Source organism: Nicotiana tabacum, chromosome 23 (assembly GCF_000715075.1).
Source record: "Nicotiana tabacum cultivar K326 chromosome 23, ASM71507v2, whole genome shotgun sequence".
Classification (NCBI taxonomy): Eukaryota; Viridiplantae; Streptophyta; class Magnoliopsida; order Solanales; family Solanaceae; genus Nicotiana; species Nicotiana tabacum.
This window is the reverse complement of record NC_134102.1, coordinates 8141634-8160356: the sequence shown is the minus strand read 5'-3', so window position 1 is coordinate 8160356 and position 18723 is coordinate 8141634. Positions and strand designations below refer to the sequence as shown.

General features: G+C 34.5%; 3 protein-coding genes and 1 long non-coding RNA gene across 5 annotated transcripts; all 4 read left to right on the top strand.

The window, feature by feature from the left end:
• The first annotated feature begins 306 nt into the window (after positions 1–306).
• LOC107765301 (large ribosomal subunit protein mL43-like) lies at positions 307–6266 on the top strand. 2 transcript variants are annotated; one of them, XM_016583928.2, is made up of 4 exons: positions 307–391; positions 1759–1838; positions 3107–3213; positions 5896–6266. In XM_016583928.2, the coding sequence occupies exons 2-4, from the start codon at positions 1759–1761 to the stop codon at positions 6066–6068; spliced, it is 360 nt and encodes a 119-aa protein (XP_016439414.1). In that variant the 5' UTR covers positions 307–391; the 3' UTR covers positions 6069–6266. The 2 variants fall into 2 exon arrangements, with proteins under 2 accessions (XP_016439414.1, XP_016439413.1); XM_016583927.2 differs by lacking the exon at positions 307–391 and adding an exon at positions 614–771.
• An 855-nt stretch (positions 6267–7121) lies between these two features.
• LOC107765302 (uncharacterized) lies at positions 7122–9564 on the top strand. Its single transcript, XR_012706175.1, has 2 exons — positions 7122–7648; positions 8715–9564. It is a non-coding gene; the product is annotated as an uncharacterized LOC107765302 (long non-coding RNA).
• A 5995-nt stretch (positions 9565–15559) lies between these two features.
• On the top strand, positions 15560–16099 carry LOC107765304 (protein AGENET DOMAIN (AGD)-CONTAINING P1-like). Its single transcript, XM_016583931.1, has one exon. The coding sequence runs from the start codon at positions 15560–15562 to the stop codon at positions 16097–16099; it is 540 nt and encodes a 179-aa protein (XP_016439417.1).
• Positions 16100–17742: 1643 nt separating this feature from the next.
• Positions 17743–18288, top strand: LOC142177027 (uncharacterized). The gene has a single exon (XM_075245486.1). The coding sequence runs from the start codon at positions 17743–17745 to the stop codon at positions 18286–18288; it is 546 nt and encodes a 181-aa protein (XP_075101587.1).
• Positions 18289–18723: the final 435 nt, after the last annotated feature.

The following is an 18723-nucleotide window of genomic DNA, read 5'->3' as shown; positions in this document are numbered from 1 at the left end:
GACAAGTTTTTATTAGAGGTAATATACTAAGTAGTAATATATAAGTGCCTGAAATTCAACCAAAAATGTCGTAGATTTAGCCTTGAAAAGTCAAATTTCAGGCAAAAATATCGAAAGTTTACCCTGCCAAAGCCAAATATCATACGGGAATTTTTATAACTTCAGTCGCGTATGCCTGAAATTGTTTCAAAATGGTTAAACTTGCAATTTTTTTTAATATTGCGACTATGATTTAAATGATAAATGCTAAAATAGGCTATCTGTGCACTTGTCACGAATGCATAGATTGCGGCCTGAAGCCCAAATTACCTCAAATTCAAATCCGAGCTTCAATTGCTCCAATTTTGGCAGGGCTTCTCTTCGCGGAAGTCGGCGACGTTCTACTTCTCAGGTAAGTGCATAAAATCTGAAAAATCAAAAAAACGGACTGAATGTAATCGAATTAGTTATTATTTCGGTTTTGATTTTTCGGTATTCGGTACGTTATTGGGTATTGATATATTAATATTTCGATTATACGGTCTTCGGTATTAAGGTATCAACCTAAATTTTAAATAATACTTATAAGCTTTTTTTGGGTAAACTAATACTTACTACAAGTTACCGAGTATAAATAAGTCCAACCCAACTCCCAAGTTCCCGATTCAACGTCCCAACCCCTAAGCCTAAAGTACAACCCAAGTCAATCAGATTAAACTTCTTACGCTAGGCTAGGTTTTCTAAAAAATCAAAACAGCTTCTTCATTCTTCATTCTTCTAAGGCAAAGCGAGGTATACTCTGCAATTATTGACTTTTTCTTGTCATTCTAGTGATTTATTTCTCCCAATTGTGGAAAATACCTTAAAATGGTTTAGTTCATACTACCTCTATGTGCTTTGAGGTCTTGTGCATTTGTTCTAATGCCGTTAATTTTTTATTCCTGTACTTAATTCATCGCCTTTAACTGCATTTTCTTAAGGCTGGAGCTGGGTTTCGAGGATTCGATTTGAGTCATTTGACATTCTTTGGTCTCTTTTCTGTAAGACTACTAATAAAGTGGAATCATCAACCATGTTAATGACTACACTTTCTGCTAAAGATATTCCGATTAATTTGAAACATAGCATGAAGTAGATTAGCAGAGTATCGAAATGCAAGAAAATTACTCAACTTGAAGAAACATAGATAGTCCAAAGCAAGAAAATTACTGACTAATATTATTGAAATGAGTGTTTGGTTGGCTATCAGAACCGAAGCCGTACCGAACCAAACAAGAAATACGGAACCGTACCAAACTACTTTGGTACGGTATTTGGTATGGACAATGATAAACCGAATATGGAAGTACCGAACCGTAATTTTTTAATACCGTACCGAAGTACTGAATGTCCACCCCTACTTCTCCCTCTCTGCTACAAAACTCTTCACATTCTGTCTCTCAGACCCAATAAAATCGTATGTATTTCTCTTTTTATCTACAGATAATTTCATCATTTCATGTCTTTGCAATAATTTTAATTGTAAAAGCACTAATTTTTGTGAATTTGATTGTAATGTTGCGTATGTTCCCATTGCTTAAGTTAAAGCCTCAACTTTGGTATCATAGTTGTGAATTGACTGCTATATTAAACGTGCTCCAAAAAAAAAGGATTCCACTAATTTGAAATGGAGCTTTGCTTCCTTTTCTACATTTTACTTTGAATAGCACTCTGCAATATGCTATTTTCGGCTTCAAATATGATTTGTAAATGATTAATTTATAATTGTGATTGATCTAGATGGCACTAAGAGGTGTTTGGCAGCTAAAGAAGCTGGTAGTGAGCTATTGCAATTGGGGTGGCAGTAGCAGAGGAATAAGGTAAAGGTTAACTTGACACCTGTTGTCTTACTCCTTCCGTCCAGTTTACATGATCCTATTTTCTTTCTAGTCTGCTTAAGAAAAAATTACCACTCTCTAAATTTTTAAACAATGTAACTTAAACTTTCGATTTTATCCTTAATGGCAAGCTTTTATCACACACAAATGTTATGACATGTTTAAGACTACAAGTTTCAGAATTCTTATAGCCACACAAATGTTATGATATGTTTAAAACCACAAGTTTAAAAAATCTTCATTTCGTGCCCAGCCACTAATGCTTGCATTAGGGTAGGTTGTCTACATCGTTACCCCTTGGGGTGCGGCCCTACCCCGGATCCCGCGTGAACGTGGGATGCCTTGTGCACCGGGCTGCCCTTTTTTAGGAAATATGTATTTGTAGGCCTGTTACATTCAATTTGAATCATAATGAGACTGTTTCTACTGGGGATTGTCGAGTTCCATGTAAGACGAAGTGAGAAAGGATTATGCAAACTGAAACTTTTAGAAAATCAATACTTTAGTTCAACTCTTTTAAGGAATGTGGCAATTGCAGATAAGGTAGTTGCAACTTGAAGCAAAAACTGGAAGTTACTCCTGCTAAAAACTCAAGAGAAAAGAAAGAGGTTTATAGTTTATATCATTTCAGCCTTGACAATGCTTTTTCATGGATAATTATCCCACCTTCACAAATTTAGAAGTGTTTCACGCGTATCTTTATGCATCTCAATTTAATAACCTCTTCTGAACTTTGTTGTCTTATAATTTTTGGTGCTAGTGAAAGTGTGAAAATTGGTCAACCGAAAATGGGAATGAACGGAGCATTTTTATTTCTTTGATAAATGGGATGGATTGAGTGTTATAATGTTATTAGTCTGACTTCTATTTGAATTTCTTTTTCAAACCTAATAGGAATATTGGCACAATCTAGATATAACAAGAAAGTTCGTTTTTTCATGTGGAAATCAATTAAGAAGCATCACTGCATATATTTTGATTTCTGTATATTGTTGATGGGCCATACTGCAATTCTACATATGAATTGTTCAGTCCTATTTGAAGTTTAAACATGTAGGAATTGTAATTAGAGGAAATACTGAGACTCTTGATTGTAAAACAAAATGGGTTAACAATTATTCATAAGGCTTTTAGCAGAAAAGAGGAAAAAGAGTGGGCTGCTAGTTTTCGGATGATTGAGGTAGAGGAATATATATAACAGTGATTCTAACTTCTATGGTATATGTTAAGGTATGTATCTACTGTTTCAGGGCATTCATGGAGTCTGAATTGCCAGCATTGAAGGAGCAAAATCCACAGCTTGAGGTGGTGACTGAACTAAATCGTGGTCAGCATCCTTTCTTGAAGGGATTATACAGTAAGACCTTGTCTCAGCGTCCTCTCAATTCCTTGCTGTAAAAAAAAGTATTGTATTTTCAGTTGACTGTGACCTGAGCATCTTTTGTTTTTCGCTTGGGTTGCCTAGGCATTCCTAGACCTGATATTGAGACACTAAAAAGGGTTCCACTCGATTTCTGGTCTATGTTTAGAAGCCCTCTTTATTGTGTGGTTTTCCCTTTTTTCTCATATATCTAGTATTTTTACCAGAATCTTAGGTCAAAGAGCATAAGTGTCTGAAAAACAATTTAGGGAAGCAAATTCCTGATTTATTATTCAAAGGGGAAACCAGGATAGTGGAATATACTTCGTGCCAAAGCTACTCTAGGTGGTGCTTTCAATTATGGCTCTTTGTTGGCTGAAACCCGTTCTAATTTGGAACCCTCTTTAAGTTATAGCTTTCTAAATGGTGATTAGCAGGAGAAAAGTTTTGCTCTGTTTTTGAATAAACTGTATTCAGTTACCATCCAGTATCCTCACACCCTCAGCGATTCCAACTACCCATTGTAATTGTCTTTGCTGCAAATATTGTGGAAACCTCTTAAGTACAAACTCTGATTCTCCAACCGTCGGCTTGCATCCCTCCATCCTTCTCCCTCTTATCTTCATGATCTCATATACTTTTTTCTAGTCCTTTCTTTCACGATTTCACTACTTACGCATGTGGGGCTCAATGGATCTTTTCTGACTCTAAATCACACATGAGGCTCAGTATTTCAACTATGTCTAGATAGATGTAAAAGGAGTCGGCCTCACCGACTCGGTAAGAGATAACATCGTTCATGGCGTCTCTGGGATAATAACTTCAAAACAAGACTCATGCATGTAACTCGTCAAAACTTTATAAAATTCACATGCAAGTATTATCTTCTACAAAACTATTTTCCTAGCGATGCCATGAATGATATCATCTCTCACGGGGTAGATGTGACTGACTCCTTATTTCATATCTTTCCGGACATAGATGAAGACAGAGATACTGAGCCTCAGGAGTGATTACCTTATCAAAAAAAAAAATTGTCTGTAGTCCACTGATCCCCATATTGTCTGTTGAGGCGTGATTTGTTACGTTTGAGTTTTGTTAATCATTTGCACACATTTGTGATAAAACTCTAGATGCTTCATACATGTAACATGTTTGTTATGTACATTAATGTATTGTTATCTTAGCTTAGACGTGTTTTATGTGTTTGTCACTATGAATGACCTCTATGACTAGTAGGCAGTTGCATTAAGACTCATTATGTTAGGATGGAGTTTGTCCAGCTCTAGGGTAACTTCTGCCTAAAATTCCATTGATGGGTTAGACTCTCGACGACAGGTTAAGCCCTTCTAAGTGCCGGTCATGGTTCCCTAGTTGGTTTATCACACCTGGCCCAAATTTCGTGGCTCTGAACCCTCTTTATCTCCACAAAGGTGTGCCACCTATCATCATCGACAAGGGAGCTGCCTATGCATGCCCACTTCCCTTCCTAGAGTAATAGTCTCCTGCCTCGCGCAGAGTCCCTTCTATATATCATACTTATTTTGGGCGTCCACCTCTTCGATGGTAGATATTATTTGATTGGCCTAAAACATGGCTTTCCTTAATATTGAATCTATGCATTCATCCTTTTGTGCATTCGAGTCAAATGTAATTGAATCCCTCTTGGACTCTGCTGGATTATTTACGGTAGGTCGTGCTCAACTCTGCCCAAGCTCCATGAAAATGTTTAGACCAGGAATCAGCTTATCGAGATAACACAAGACAACTTAACCAGCTTCCTCTTTAAGTCATCCAATCAGCGGGTTACTAATAGGATTGTGGAGGTCTAGGTCCTTAGGAAGGACAGACCACTATAGTGTGCATAACAAATGCCCAATTCTACATATCTAGAGACAAGGAGAAGACTGCAACAACCAGTCAACCATGCATTAAATAATGGAGTAACAAAGGCATATGATGGCGTGCGTTTTGTGCATTTTGAAATAGATGCTGTGTCCCTTTTTTGCGCTACTTCTGAACAATATGCCAAAGTAGAACACAATAAGAAAAGAGATCTAGATCAGGTAGTCCAGAGAGAATTGCGGAAGTAGCAACTAGCAAACACTAAAATAGAGAGCAAAAAGGACAAATGAAAATTTAAGCAGTCCAGAAGTAGAGCTTGCAATCCTGAGGAACGTTGGTGGAAGTACCTGGTTTTTGCTTTTCTCTATCCCAGTACTTCCTGGCCCTGCTGTCATATTAATTACAGGCCCTAGGTTTCTTTTTACCACTTTGGCCTACAATCCGGCGGACAGGTTTGATGTTGATAGCTAAAGGAAGTGTCAAAGCCAATATGTTTGCTCATATCAAATACATTTTGCCAACCACAACCCCGTCCCAAAGAAGACAAATACCTATAAATGTACTTTACCAAAATATGTGTTTTGAAGATAATATTCCTAATTATACTTTGTACATTTGTTGTATTGGTTTATTTAAAACCAGTTGTTTCTCCTGTAATTTCTATTAACGGATGAAAATTCATGCATGAGCATCTAACTTCCAAATCAGTGTGCAATGGGTGCCATTTCATGTGTGTAACTATCAGTGGGTTCTGATTTGCTTTGCCAGTTATGTTGCAACTATCAGTGAATTCTGATTTGCTTTACAATTATTTTTTATTTGCTTTACAATTAGAAAACAAGAATGAGCGTGTTGTATGTGTGAGAAATTTGAGTCAAGACGAAGTACTTGAAGCAGCAACCAAGCTAAGGAATTCGCTTGGCAGAAAGGTGGTGAAGATGAAGACTCGACATGTTACAAAACAACCAAGCGTTCAAGGTACATGGTCAACAGCATTGAAGTTATAAGCCTACAGAAAAATTTCAAAGTTAGTGTTTTTGACTTCCTAGGTTTTATAATTTGGATTCTTAAGTCAGAGGTGTAGTCTTCTGGACAAACAAGATAGGGATGGTAGACTTTTCAATGTGATGCACTTCATAATATAATAACATAGTCATGATGCTACTGGAATAGGGGAATGTAAGTGCATGTGTTTGTTATTGTCATGTTGAAGTTTTGCACTTGATTTGATGTTAGTCAACAGTTAAATCCTTTGGCTGAAAAATGTTGGTCATACTATGGCCCTGATTTGCTTTTCTTCATTGTTTTTCCAGTTTCTTAATTGTGAGGATTGTTGAGGAGCTTTTAGCTTCTTTTCAGACCATTGTCGTTTGGCTGGTTTAGTAGGGAGATTTAATCTCCACATAATATTCAGCATTTTGGCTGTGATTATTTGTTTTCCTCATAAATAATACTTGGATTAGAATCAGTAAGATAGCGTTTGTGGGGTTTCTTGCAATTTTTTTTGGTGTTTAGAAGGCATTGTTTCAAAAAATGTTGACTTCCAATGGTCATTTCTTGACCTATTAACGATAATTTGTGACTGAAAAAAGCAGCTCCAATGGTGATTTGTCACCACTAGTCATTTTTAGGCTTCCGATGGTAGTTTTCTAAGGGAGATTTGCATAGAAGTATGACCCCAACACACTACGTTGCATCTACTTAGCTATATTCTTAAGTTAATTCATTATTTTTGATGTTGCATAATGTCATATATCAAATTTGGTTTCGCACCAACGAACTTGAACTCACGAAAAACATTATCAAATAGCTCAAATTTTCATGAATAGCTTCAAATTTTAACCATAACTTTCAAATGACAATCCCTAACGGACCCAATCATAAATTTGTCAAAAGTTTCAACAAATCACAAAACTCATTATGAATTTGCGAACTTTTAAAAACTCTAACAATGGAGTTTTTATTTTTCACTTTAATTCACCCACCAATGTTTAAATATGGTATGATAAATATGAATATCACTCTCAAATCAATTTATATGAAATTATCTTTATTAGTTTATAACAAAGAGAATGACTATCTTTCTATATCTGATAGCAATTTGATCTTAAAATTTCTATCTTAGTTTTAATAGCATAATAATAATTTTATATTCACTAAAATCTTATTGCCACGTTTAAAGCTAGAAAGACAGCAAATTTAGCACTAAGTCACAATTTTCCATTTTCTACTCCGTCGGGACCTTCGCTAATTGCATCGATTAGCCAAACAAAATTTGAAGATTCCGGCAAAAACATGTGCTACGGCGATCAACGACTGCCGTCGAGGGATGATTTTACTGACCCGAACCGTATCCGAACCCGACCCAGACCTGCGGTGGTGCAAAACCTAAGAGAGCGGCTAGCGGAGGTGAATGAACGGCTGGAACAAGCCAGGGCTCGTAAAGCCGAGTTGACTCGGCAACTCGAGGAGATGAAAAAGTTCGTCGGCGTCATGGAAATTCTCGAGAGTTACATCGAACGCCAGTTCCGTGAAAATCAACTTCAGCTTGCCCAACTTTACAGTTAATGTTTAGCCTTAATCAAAGGTAAATAATCAGACTATTTAAGTGTTGGAAAAATTACTGAACAAGAAATTGAACGCGAAAAGTAGTTCTTTTTCGTTTTGTTTTTGCCTTAGGATTTCGTCGATTGCTGATTTACATGGTTTTAGTTTGTTTTCGAGTTTCGTCTTTGGTACTCTTGAATACAGCCAATGAAAAAAGTAATTAACCAAGATGTGAATTATAAATTCTCGAGTAGTCGAGCATATTTCTTTTTCAAATATGTATTTCTTTTCATAGCTGTAGTACTAGTGTTGTGTTCCCTATTTTTAGATCGCTATTAGTTTTTTTTTTTTTTGGGCTGTTGTTACTATTTCTCTTTTCGTAGTTATTTGTCATAATTGCTATGATTTTTCTTTTATTGAGGTGAGGGTCTACCGGAAACAACATCTCTACCTTCACCAGGTTGGGATAAGGTCTACGTACATACTACCATCCCAGACCCTACTTGTGGGAATACACGGGGTATATTGTTGTTGTTGTTGGGTGCGTGTCGGATCCTCCAAAAGTATAGGATCCGACACGGGAGTAACATCATTTTGGAGAGTCTTTCAAATCTTTCAAATACATTCAAAATGTTGTGTGCTCTGTGGACTGTGTGCCTGCCATAAGTAGGTAGGTTTGGGTGGTTCTTTCAGCTATTTTCTACAGTTTAAACCAGAACAAGATGACCTTTTCGATCTGTCTCTATCAGTTTATTGAACTGCAATTGTGGTGACCTACAATGTGTTTGGTTCTTTTTCATAACTTGGATCATTTTCTGCTTTGTGGACAGTACCAGATAGTGCTAGGAGTGCAACATGTTGCTGCCATGTGACCAGGAAATCACGGGTTCAAGCTGTGTAAACAGCCTCTGACAGAAATGCAGGGTAAGGCGGTGTACAATAGACCCTTGTGGTCCGGCCCTTCCCCGGACCTCGCGCATAGCGGGAGCTTAGTGCACCGGGCTGCCCTTGCCTTGCCTTATCTGCAACATGAGAAAATTAGTTGTTTTATTTATGAAATTTCCTACTTATAACTCCAAAGGTAAAGATCCAAACATGTGATGCAGTTGTGTACGTTGGCTGGATGTTCAATTCTGAGACGGCTCATGGCATTTTCTGTTATTAGTTTACTGTTAGCACAGCTTTCTACATATTTGAGAATGTAGGCCTCTTTAGTAGCGGCCTCTTCCATGTTTTGTAGTGCTAAGTTCTGGTTGTTTGAAATTGCTCGAATAAAATGGTTCCTTTAATGCGATGTTGCAAGTGATATTTGGTTCTGAGGTACAGTTTACAATTACAGCAACATTGGTAAAGGCACTGTCTCATCTTTTGGCCATGAAACCTTGTTTCTTGATCTAACACGACGATTTCCGTTGTTAGCATTCAGCTTCACTGAGCCAGAATATCCCTTAGATTGGCTATATTTCATCTCAATATTGGCGAATGCGATCACTGATACTTCACAGAAGTTCCACTTTATCGTTTTTATTCTATATTTCAGTGATTTTGTGAGATGGTACTGTCCCTTCTTGTCTATATTTTTATTAATGTGGTGCTTATGCTTTCCTAAGCTGAGAGTCTATTGGAAACAACCTCTTTATCCTCACAAGATAGGGGTAAGGTCTGCGTACACAATACCCTCCCCAGACCCCCACGGTGAGGGATAATACTGGGTATGTTGTTGTAGTTGTAGTGATTTTGTGTGATGTGTTTACCTTGAGTAAGAGATGTATTGAAAGTATCATCTGATGCAATACGATTCACATTACAAGTATATATAGGTTTGGACAGTATTTGATCTTTATCTCACAGTGGTACTTATGATGACTCCATACCACAATTTTAAATCGTTTCCTGTCTCTTCCTCGCCTTTGATATCATCGTTTATATGAGTTGGTTTGATTTTAACCTAACTAACCCATTATTTAAGTCACTTAACCAAACTAGTACATTTTCTTGAAGTTTAACCGAAATAATATAAACGTATTTCTCAGTAACGAAATAGGAAATATTTTATTCAAAAAATTTAATGGCAAAAAGTAACGGCTGACGAAACAAACAGAGGTATAAATTGTAACCATCAATAACGTTCTCTTATAGCGTTACTGAGAGTAATGATTCTTTGGCAATTAAGAATTAGCCGTACACCAGTTATTGAGTGTAGTTGGAATTTATGTAATAATGTTACTGGCAGTAACTATTGTAACCTAAAATGTTACGGCAAAGTTTTATCACTGTACAATCTCGACCTCGGATGATTTGACAATGCATCATTTAATAAATTGTTGCTCACCAAATTTTCTTCAACCAGTCTTCTGCCTATTTTACATATGCATAAGCAATTCAAAAGGTATGGGTTAAATAAATAATTCAGTTTCTTGTCATCTATTACAAAAATATATAATTTTTCGTTTGTTACGATTTTACGTAATCAATTTTTATGCGTCATTTCTTCATAGGTGTAAAGATGTCAAATTTTGAACATAATGTCATGGTTGAACGGATTCCGGTATACTAAATGTGCCAGAATGATTATTTTGTCAAATGAACGGATTTCGGTATACTGATGAATGTGCCAGAATGATTGTTAACATGTCCATTTCAATGAATTATGTTCAGTTGGTTGCATTATTGCTTGAGAAAATGGGAACAAACAGTGATGATGTTAAAGTTTCAATTTCAGGAAAATATCCAAGTTCATTTCAAGGTAACAATACAAGCTTCATCGAGTTAAAAAGTGAGAATGATCAGTCATTGCAATATTTTTTTACTATGCCTCAAAAATTTGCGGATAAGATTATGATATAAGCCTTTTGGAGATGTACGTCAAAGACTGAATCAACAAATAGAAACAACATTTTTAAAATGAGTGGTCAGCATAGTTATCACATGAATTTACTTGCTCAGAATTATGGATTTGCAATGATAGGACGACCTCATTTTACAACGCCAATTATTCAACCATCATTCCAGCAATGGCCGGTGCATGACATTGCTCTCATATCAACAACTTTTCAGACAAACAGATTCATCAAAAATTACCACAGACATTGGATTGTTTAGTGCCATATTGCAGCCGAGACACAAGTGCTACATTTAACTTTACCCAAGTAATTCAAGACTTGACTGATAACTGGGGACTATTTATCGATGAGGATGAATATGAGGAAGAAGGAGAAGATAGATGAAGACATAGTAGTGCCGGACAGTGAGGAAGATTAAGCTAGCGTTTGGCCATAGATTCCCAAATTTGTTTTGAAAAATCTGATTTGGGTGAAGTTTGGTTCGAAGATGAAAATGTGTTTGGACATGATTTTTCAAAACATATTTCACTTTTTATTTGAAAAAACATGAAACATGACTTATACCCCACAAGTTCTAAAAACTATCACAAATACCCAATAGTACCATTATCGCAAACCATAGTCCTGAACATAAATAAGTTTGGTACAAATTTTTTTTTTTTTTAATGAACTATATAAATCATTAATTACAATGAAATCCCATTAGAGAATTACGGCTCCTAATTAAAAAGAAAAAGTTAACTGATATGAGTATTCAGAAAGCCGTTTAGCCTACAAATCAGAAGCAAAAGTAAGATGCACAAAGTATTGAGCTGATAAGGGAGCATATTCATCAAATATTTAGTTAGTTATAATAAATGTGGGCTCTTTTACAAACTATAAAAGTTTAGGGTAATATTTAAAAAATTTAAAAAATATAACGGTCATATTTTGGCCCAAAATCAGCAATTGAGGTGATTTTGGAATTTTGGATTTGGGATTTTGCCAAAATGTGGGCAAAATTTATGGCCAAACATGTGTTTGCCAAATAAATCCCAAATTTATTTTGACAAAACTCATGGCCAAACGGGTCCTAAGTCTTTACAAAGTTTATCCCTTAAGTTTACCCAATGAACAATGCCGGGTAGACTTAACAGATTCCCTAAAGTTTCACTAGTTTAGTAGCATTTTAACAAAGAAAAAAAAAGCTTGTTCAATGCTTATCTTTATTAATTAGTAAATCACTTCATTCGTGCAAATTATCTGCATAAGTCAAGATAATCTCCAATCCTATGAACTAGTCCAAAAAAAGAATTCAAAGTAATGGCAATCCAGCATTTCAAAGACTATTATTTAATGGGTAAAAATTCTAAAAATGAGCTCCAGCAATTGACACTGATATATCAAAGAACATGGGATAATTAAAAAAATGGCAGAATAGCCCCTTAGATACTTGTACTTGTTTCAGTTTGTCATCCCGATCCCTATACTCTACAAAGTTTCATCCATACACTTTAACTTGATCAAAACCTATATTTTAAACTCATCTGACCGTTGACCAAGCACATGTGGCAACAAAATGGTTGAGCTGGACAATACGAGTGTAGTTCAAGCGGACAACGAGCGTGAATATGATATTTTGAATAAGAAATAATTAAAATAAGAAGAAACAAATTATTAAAATAAGAATAAAAAATAAAATAAAATATGAAAAAAAACAAAAAACAAAAGATTCTTCCGCGCACCCCACCCCATTTTTTTTTTTCCTGTAAGCTTCTTCCCCCACCTCTCCTTCTCCCTCTCCCTCTCCCCCTCCCCTTTTTGTTTTCTTGTTTTCCCTATACGCTTCTTCTTCTTCCCCACAGCCGCCTCCCCTCCCCCCACTTTCGTTTTCTTGTTTTCCCCACATCCGTCTCTTCTTCTACTTCTTCTTCCTCACTGCCCTCCCCCTACCCCCTTAAAAAAAGAAAAACAACCCAATCTTTGAAAATCCTTACTAAAAGTGGCCCTTCTGGTTGTGAACATTTCTCCCCTCCCACTACTAGAAATTCGGTAAAAATCGACCTAAACAACCGACCAAAGTTGGTCGGTAATGGCCAATAACCGACCAAAACGCGACCATTTACGTGTGGACGGTATTTTAGGGGTCGGAAAGGCATACCGACCAACTTTGGTCGGTAAATTAAATTAAAAAAAAAATAATATTGCAAAAAAAAATCCGACCAAAGTTGGTCGGTATTTTAATTATGTAATCCAAAAATTCACCATCTGGGAATCGAACCGGAGTCTGTACTGTGGCAGGATACTATTCTACCACTAGACCATTGGTGCATTTTGTTTTAAGACTGTCTTTTATTTGATTTATACACTTTAATTGTATTTTCGCACGAAAATAACCGACCAAAGTTGGTCGATTTTTTTAAATGACTGGCCGAATTAACGACCAATTTTGGTCGATTTTTTAATATTAATTTTTATTTATTTTAATTAAAAAATCGACCAAAGTTGGTCGGTTTCTTGAAAAATAAATTTCGCGGGACTCAAAAATAGTTTCCCGCATTTTTGCGCCAAAGAAAACCGACCAACTTTTGTCGGTTTTTTGACCGATCAAAGTTGACCGGTCGACCTTGGTCGGTTTTTGCCGAATTTCTAGTGGTGTCCCTCCCCCCAAATCCAGCTCCACAAGCATATATTATCCGACTCCGGCGATGCGTTGATAGCTGCTGCTAAGAACAATGCGGTGTTGAACTGGCTAATTAAAAATAACTAAATGATTATTCACCGGAATGGTGAGACGGACAAGGGAGAAGAAATCTGTGCATTGCTAAGCACTAGGCATGGCTAATTTGAGAGAAGGGAGATAATATGGAGGCATTAATTTTTTTTTTCTTTTTCTTTAAAAAAATAGTATATAATATTCCGTGTTTTTAGTAGATAGAATATAAAAAAATAACGTGGAATATGATGTATCATCAATGTCAAGCAAGTGAGATACACACATAGTCGAGTTTAAAATATAGATTTTGATCAAGTTAAAGTGTCTGGACGAAAACAAGTGAAGTAGAAGGACTGGGATAACAAACCGGAACAAGTACAAATGTTTAAGAGGCTATTCTTTCTTAAAACATTATTAAAAATGAGCATTGATATATCAAACAAAGAGAACAATTGTCTTAACCATTTATTTGATTGAACATTATGAGTCATAGTGTTGTTTAATGAAAATATACCTTAATCGCAGGTAAAAAATAGCTCTGTTCCAACCATAATGAAAGCTATCTACCAGCAAAATTACCGAATATTTGAAGTATCAATCATGAAATTGCAGTCAAAACAGACGTTTTCCGGCAGCTCCTACAGCGTCTATTGGGATATATCAGCAGCTACTTCTTTTTTCGTTAAACTCTGGTGTGATTTAGGGATCTTGTTGATTAGGAAAAAAAGCTTACCGCTTTATCATCAGAAGAAGCTTTGGAGTGACGAGCATAGTAAGAGATGCAGCGGCGAAATTAGAAATTTTTACAAGGGGATCGTCAAATTAATCTGACCAATTCGTGGGGGCAGCTAATAACATTGTAATATAATTTTTAAAAGAGAAATGATTATTTAAATATACACTTTGTTATATTATGAGTCCAAATATACACTGTCATTATTTTTTGGGTTCAAATATATCTCTCATTTAAACGGAGGGACACGTGTCGTCGCCCTGTTGGCCAATTATAAATATCTCATAATTAATTAATAAAAGACTCATTACTCATACCTGAAAAGCAATTTTCTAAAATAATTTTTTTGTAAAAACTGAAAAAACTGAATTTTTTTTACTAAAAACTGGAAAAAAACGAAAATATTTGTTTTCCAGTTTTTATTAAAAAATTGCTTTAAAAAACTGAAAAATATTTTCTAAAGCAATATTTTTATAAAACTGAAGAAAAAAAACTGAAAAATAATTTTCTAAAGCGTGTAAAAACTGAAAAATTGAATTTTTTAAAACTAAAAACTGAAAAAAATGAAAATATTTGTTTTTTCAGTTTTTACAAAAATATTGCTTTAGAAAATTATATTTTAGTTTTTTTTTTCCAGTTTTTACAAAAAATATTGCTTTAGAAAATATTTTTCATTTTTTTAAAGCAATTTTTTTCTAAAAACTGGAAAAAAATATTTTCGATTTTTCAGTTTTTAGTAAAAAAGAATTCATTTTGTTTTCCAGTTTTTACAAAAACGTTGCTTTAGAAAATTATTTTTTATTTTTTACAAAAATATTGCTTTAGAAAATATTTTTCAGTTTTTTTTAAAGCAGTTATTTTGTAAAAACTGGAAAAAAAATATTTTTATTTTTTCAGTTTTTAGTAAAAAAATATTTAAGTTTTTTCTAGTTTTTACAAAAAAAATTGCTTTAGAAAATTGCTTTTCGGGTATGAGTAATAGGTCTTTTTAATTTTAATTAATTATGAGGTATTTAGAATTGGCCAACAGGACGATGACACGTGTCCCTCGGTTTAAATGAAAGATATATTTGAACCCAAAGTATAGCGGTAAAGGTATATTTGGATTCATAGTATAACAAAAGATATATTTAAACAATTTGAAAGTATAGGAGTATATTTAGCCATTTTTTCTTTTTAAAAATGTAAGCGTCAAGATAAAAACGTCACTGACAGGTACGATTAATCTGTGTATCGTTTTCATCGACAACGATTTATGCCTCCGTTTGTTCCGTCAGCCATTACTTTTTTGCCATTAAATGTTTTGAATAAAATATTTCCTATTTCGTTAATGAGAAATACATTTATATTATTTCGGTTAAACTTCAAAAAAAAAAATGTACTAGTTTGGTTAAGTGACTTAAATAATGGGTTAGTTAGGTTAAAAATTCCTTCTTCTCAAACCTACATTGACAGCAACATTTGTCTTTCTTGTGCGCAAAGCAATTTTTTAATATTTGAACCAAACTGGATTTCCCAGTTCCAGTCATTCTAGGAAACCAAAAGAAAACATGACACAATTCCTATTCCTACTCACTGAAGGAAAACCAAATTCTCTTCCTATAAATTCAGTTGCAACGCCTCAAAGTTCCTCACTTTTTCATTCAACAAAATCAATCTCCTTTTCTTCGTAAAATCACAATGGCTCCAATTACCAAAACACATAGTGATTTAAAGAAAAATCAATCAAGAATAACAATGCTTTTAAAGGCAGCAAACACAATAGCATTCAAGAAACAAGAGACAAGAAAAGAACCATTTCAAAAGGGTGATGAAGTTGAAGTAGCAAGTCATGAATATGGCTTTATTGGTTCTTACTACACAGCAACTATTGTTTCTTCTGTTGGTGCTTATCATTACAAAGTCAAGTACAAGACTCTGTTAACTGATGATAATTCTGCGCCATTAGAGGAGATTGTCACTGTCGGCGAAGTCCGCCCTGTACCACCTGAAGAAGAAGAAAATTTGCCAGAAAACAAGTTTCGTTTGTATAATATGGTTGATGCATTTGATAATGATGGTTGGTGGTTTGGATTTATAACTGGAAAAATTGGAGAAAATTGTTATGTCTATTTCCCTACAACTGCAGATAAAGTTGCATATCCTCCTGAAGTTTTGAGATTTCATCAAGAATGGTCTAATGGCAAGTGGAAAAAGGAAGGAGTTTTTGACTTATACTGATTTTGGTTTCAAGAGATTAACTTTCTCTTTTCAAGAAAAAAAAATAGTGTTTATATGAATATGGGGTAAGAGGAAATAATATTCATTTATTTGTATTCGTTTAGCCGAGTGATTCATTACTTTCTTCCTGAAGTACTGTGAGTTCGATCGTTTCCAGGTTTTTTAGTTTACTCTGGTGTAATATGAATGTGACTTATTAAATTTTAAAATTTCCATTTTGCATGTCAGATACTATTAATTTCCTTTAATTTGAAGAAAAACATAAATTTTGTATCATCCGTTCCAAAATTATTGATCAATATTCACGTCTAGTGCAGTTTTTAAGTACAAAATTGTGCTTGGTCATGAATAATTAGAAAGAACGTTTTAACCTTTCAAGAATTGAGACATTGTAAAAGCTTTAGCTAGGTGTCTTTAAATTTCTTTCAACACATTTAAAACAAAAAAAAAATCTTTGAGTCAAATCCAAACTATTCATCACATATATTCCTAATTCAAAGATCAAAAATTGAAGAAAAGCATAAATTTTGCGACTCTTTTTATGAGACTCTCATATATGTTCTCTTTCAAGCATGAGTTAGGATTTAATTTTGCGTCTCTTTTTAGAAAATTTCCAGAATAATCAAATGGTGAATGGTAGTTGGCTAATATTTACTGGACAAAAATCAGAAAGTGTTATAAATCCAATATATGGAGATGTCACTTTCAATGTATGTAGATGTTCTCTTTGTAACTGTCTTTGGCAAATTCAATACCAAACGAATGAGTTCATTAATACATGTAACTTGATGGCAAATTCAATACCAAACGAATGAGTTCATTAATACATGTAACTTGAGAAGAGATTTGTAACCTATAAATAAGATGTTATTCTCCTATAGAATATACATAAGAAGCATACTTGAAATAAAAAAAAAGTTTCCTCCTCCTCTCTACATCTCTTATCTATTCTTGTCTTCTACTCTTTTGGTGCTTTAGTTTATAATTATAATATTTATTTTATAACACGTTATCAGCACGAGTTTCTAACCAATTGAAGTTATCTGCTTCGTCCGAATTTTATCGTCTTCCTAAAGAGTAAGCTTTAATTTTACATTATCATACGGGCATGTCTAGTTCTAAGTTTATTTTTATGAAATAGAACAAAATGCTATCCATTCTTTGCCATGATATTAAAAGAACCTTATGATATTATGCTTTTGAACGACTTCTATTTAATATGGTAAATATTTTCTGTCTATGTTAGAGCTATTATTTGGTTAGAAATATGAACTTTGAAAACTATCAATTAGATATTGACAAGTCTTTTGCTGAAAATTAGAAATAGTGATATCATTAAGATTTATGCCTAACTACACTATTGAGAGATGTAATAAGTGTCGGAACATGATATACTTACTTTAATTTTGTAACTCTCTGATTATTGCCTATTGAGTAAACGTATTTGGCTTCTCATGTATACATAGGGTAATGATTGTGTGCTAATTTTCAGTCAAGCATGATATAGTAACATTGCATTGCATGTAATTACTTTTTATTTTTACAAGCTTATATACACGATATTAGTACACGATTATGTACTGCACTGAATTGATAATAATTCTTGTCATTCTAATTCACTTATTTCTATGATAGTTTTCACTATGTCGAATTTGTCAAAACTTGAATTTATGGCACTTGACATCTCTGGGAATAACTATTTGTCATGGGTACTTGATGCTGAAATTCACCTTGACGCTAAAGGTCTTGGTGACACTATTAAAGAAGGAAATGAAGCATCAAGTCAGGATAAGGCGAAAGCCATGATTTTCCTTTGCCATCATCTCGATGAAGGGTTAAAAAGTAAATATTTAACCTTGAAAGATCCATTTCAATTATGGAGTAGTTTGAAGGAACGATATGACCACCTAAAGGCCACGGTATTGTCAAGAGCTCGTCGTGAGTGGATGCACTTACGGCTACAAGATTATAAGCCCATAAGTAAATATAATTATGTTGTATATAGAATAATTTCCCAACTAAAATTATGTGGGGAACCTATGAATGATGAGGACATGCTCGAAAAGACTCTTTCCACTTTTCATGTCTCAAATATGGTTTTACAACAGCAATACCGTGAAAGGGGCTTTAAGAAATATTCTGAGTTAATTTCATGCCTTTTGGTGGTTGAACAACATAAGCCCTTTTAATGAAAAATTATGAAGCCCGCCCCACTGGATCAGCTCCATTTCTAAAAGCGAATCTGGAAACGATAGATCCAAAGTCTGAAAAAAGATAAAATAATTATCCTGGTCGTATAAATATACGTGGGCATGGCAAAGAGCAAAATAATAATCGCCATAGTGGTGGTCGTTATAAACAAGAGAATAATAAGGGTTCTTAAAATAATCCTTCAAAAGGCAAAGGTAATGTTTGCCACCGATGTGGTATGAAAAATCATTGGGCATGAATTTATCATACACCTGAATATTTTGTCAAACTTTATCAAGCATCTATAAAAGGGAAACAAAATAAAGTTGAGACTCACTTGACTTTTCAAAATGATATTGAGGCGGCCCCTATAAATAATCATGATAAAGTTGAAACAAACCTTGTCTATAAAGATGATATTTTTGAAGGCCTTG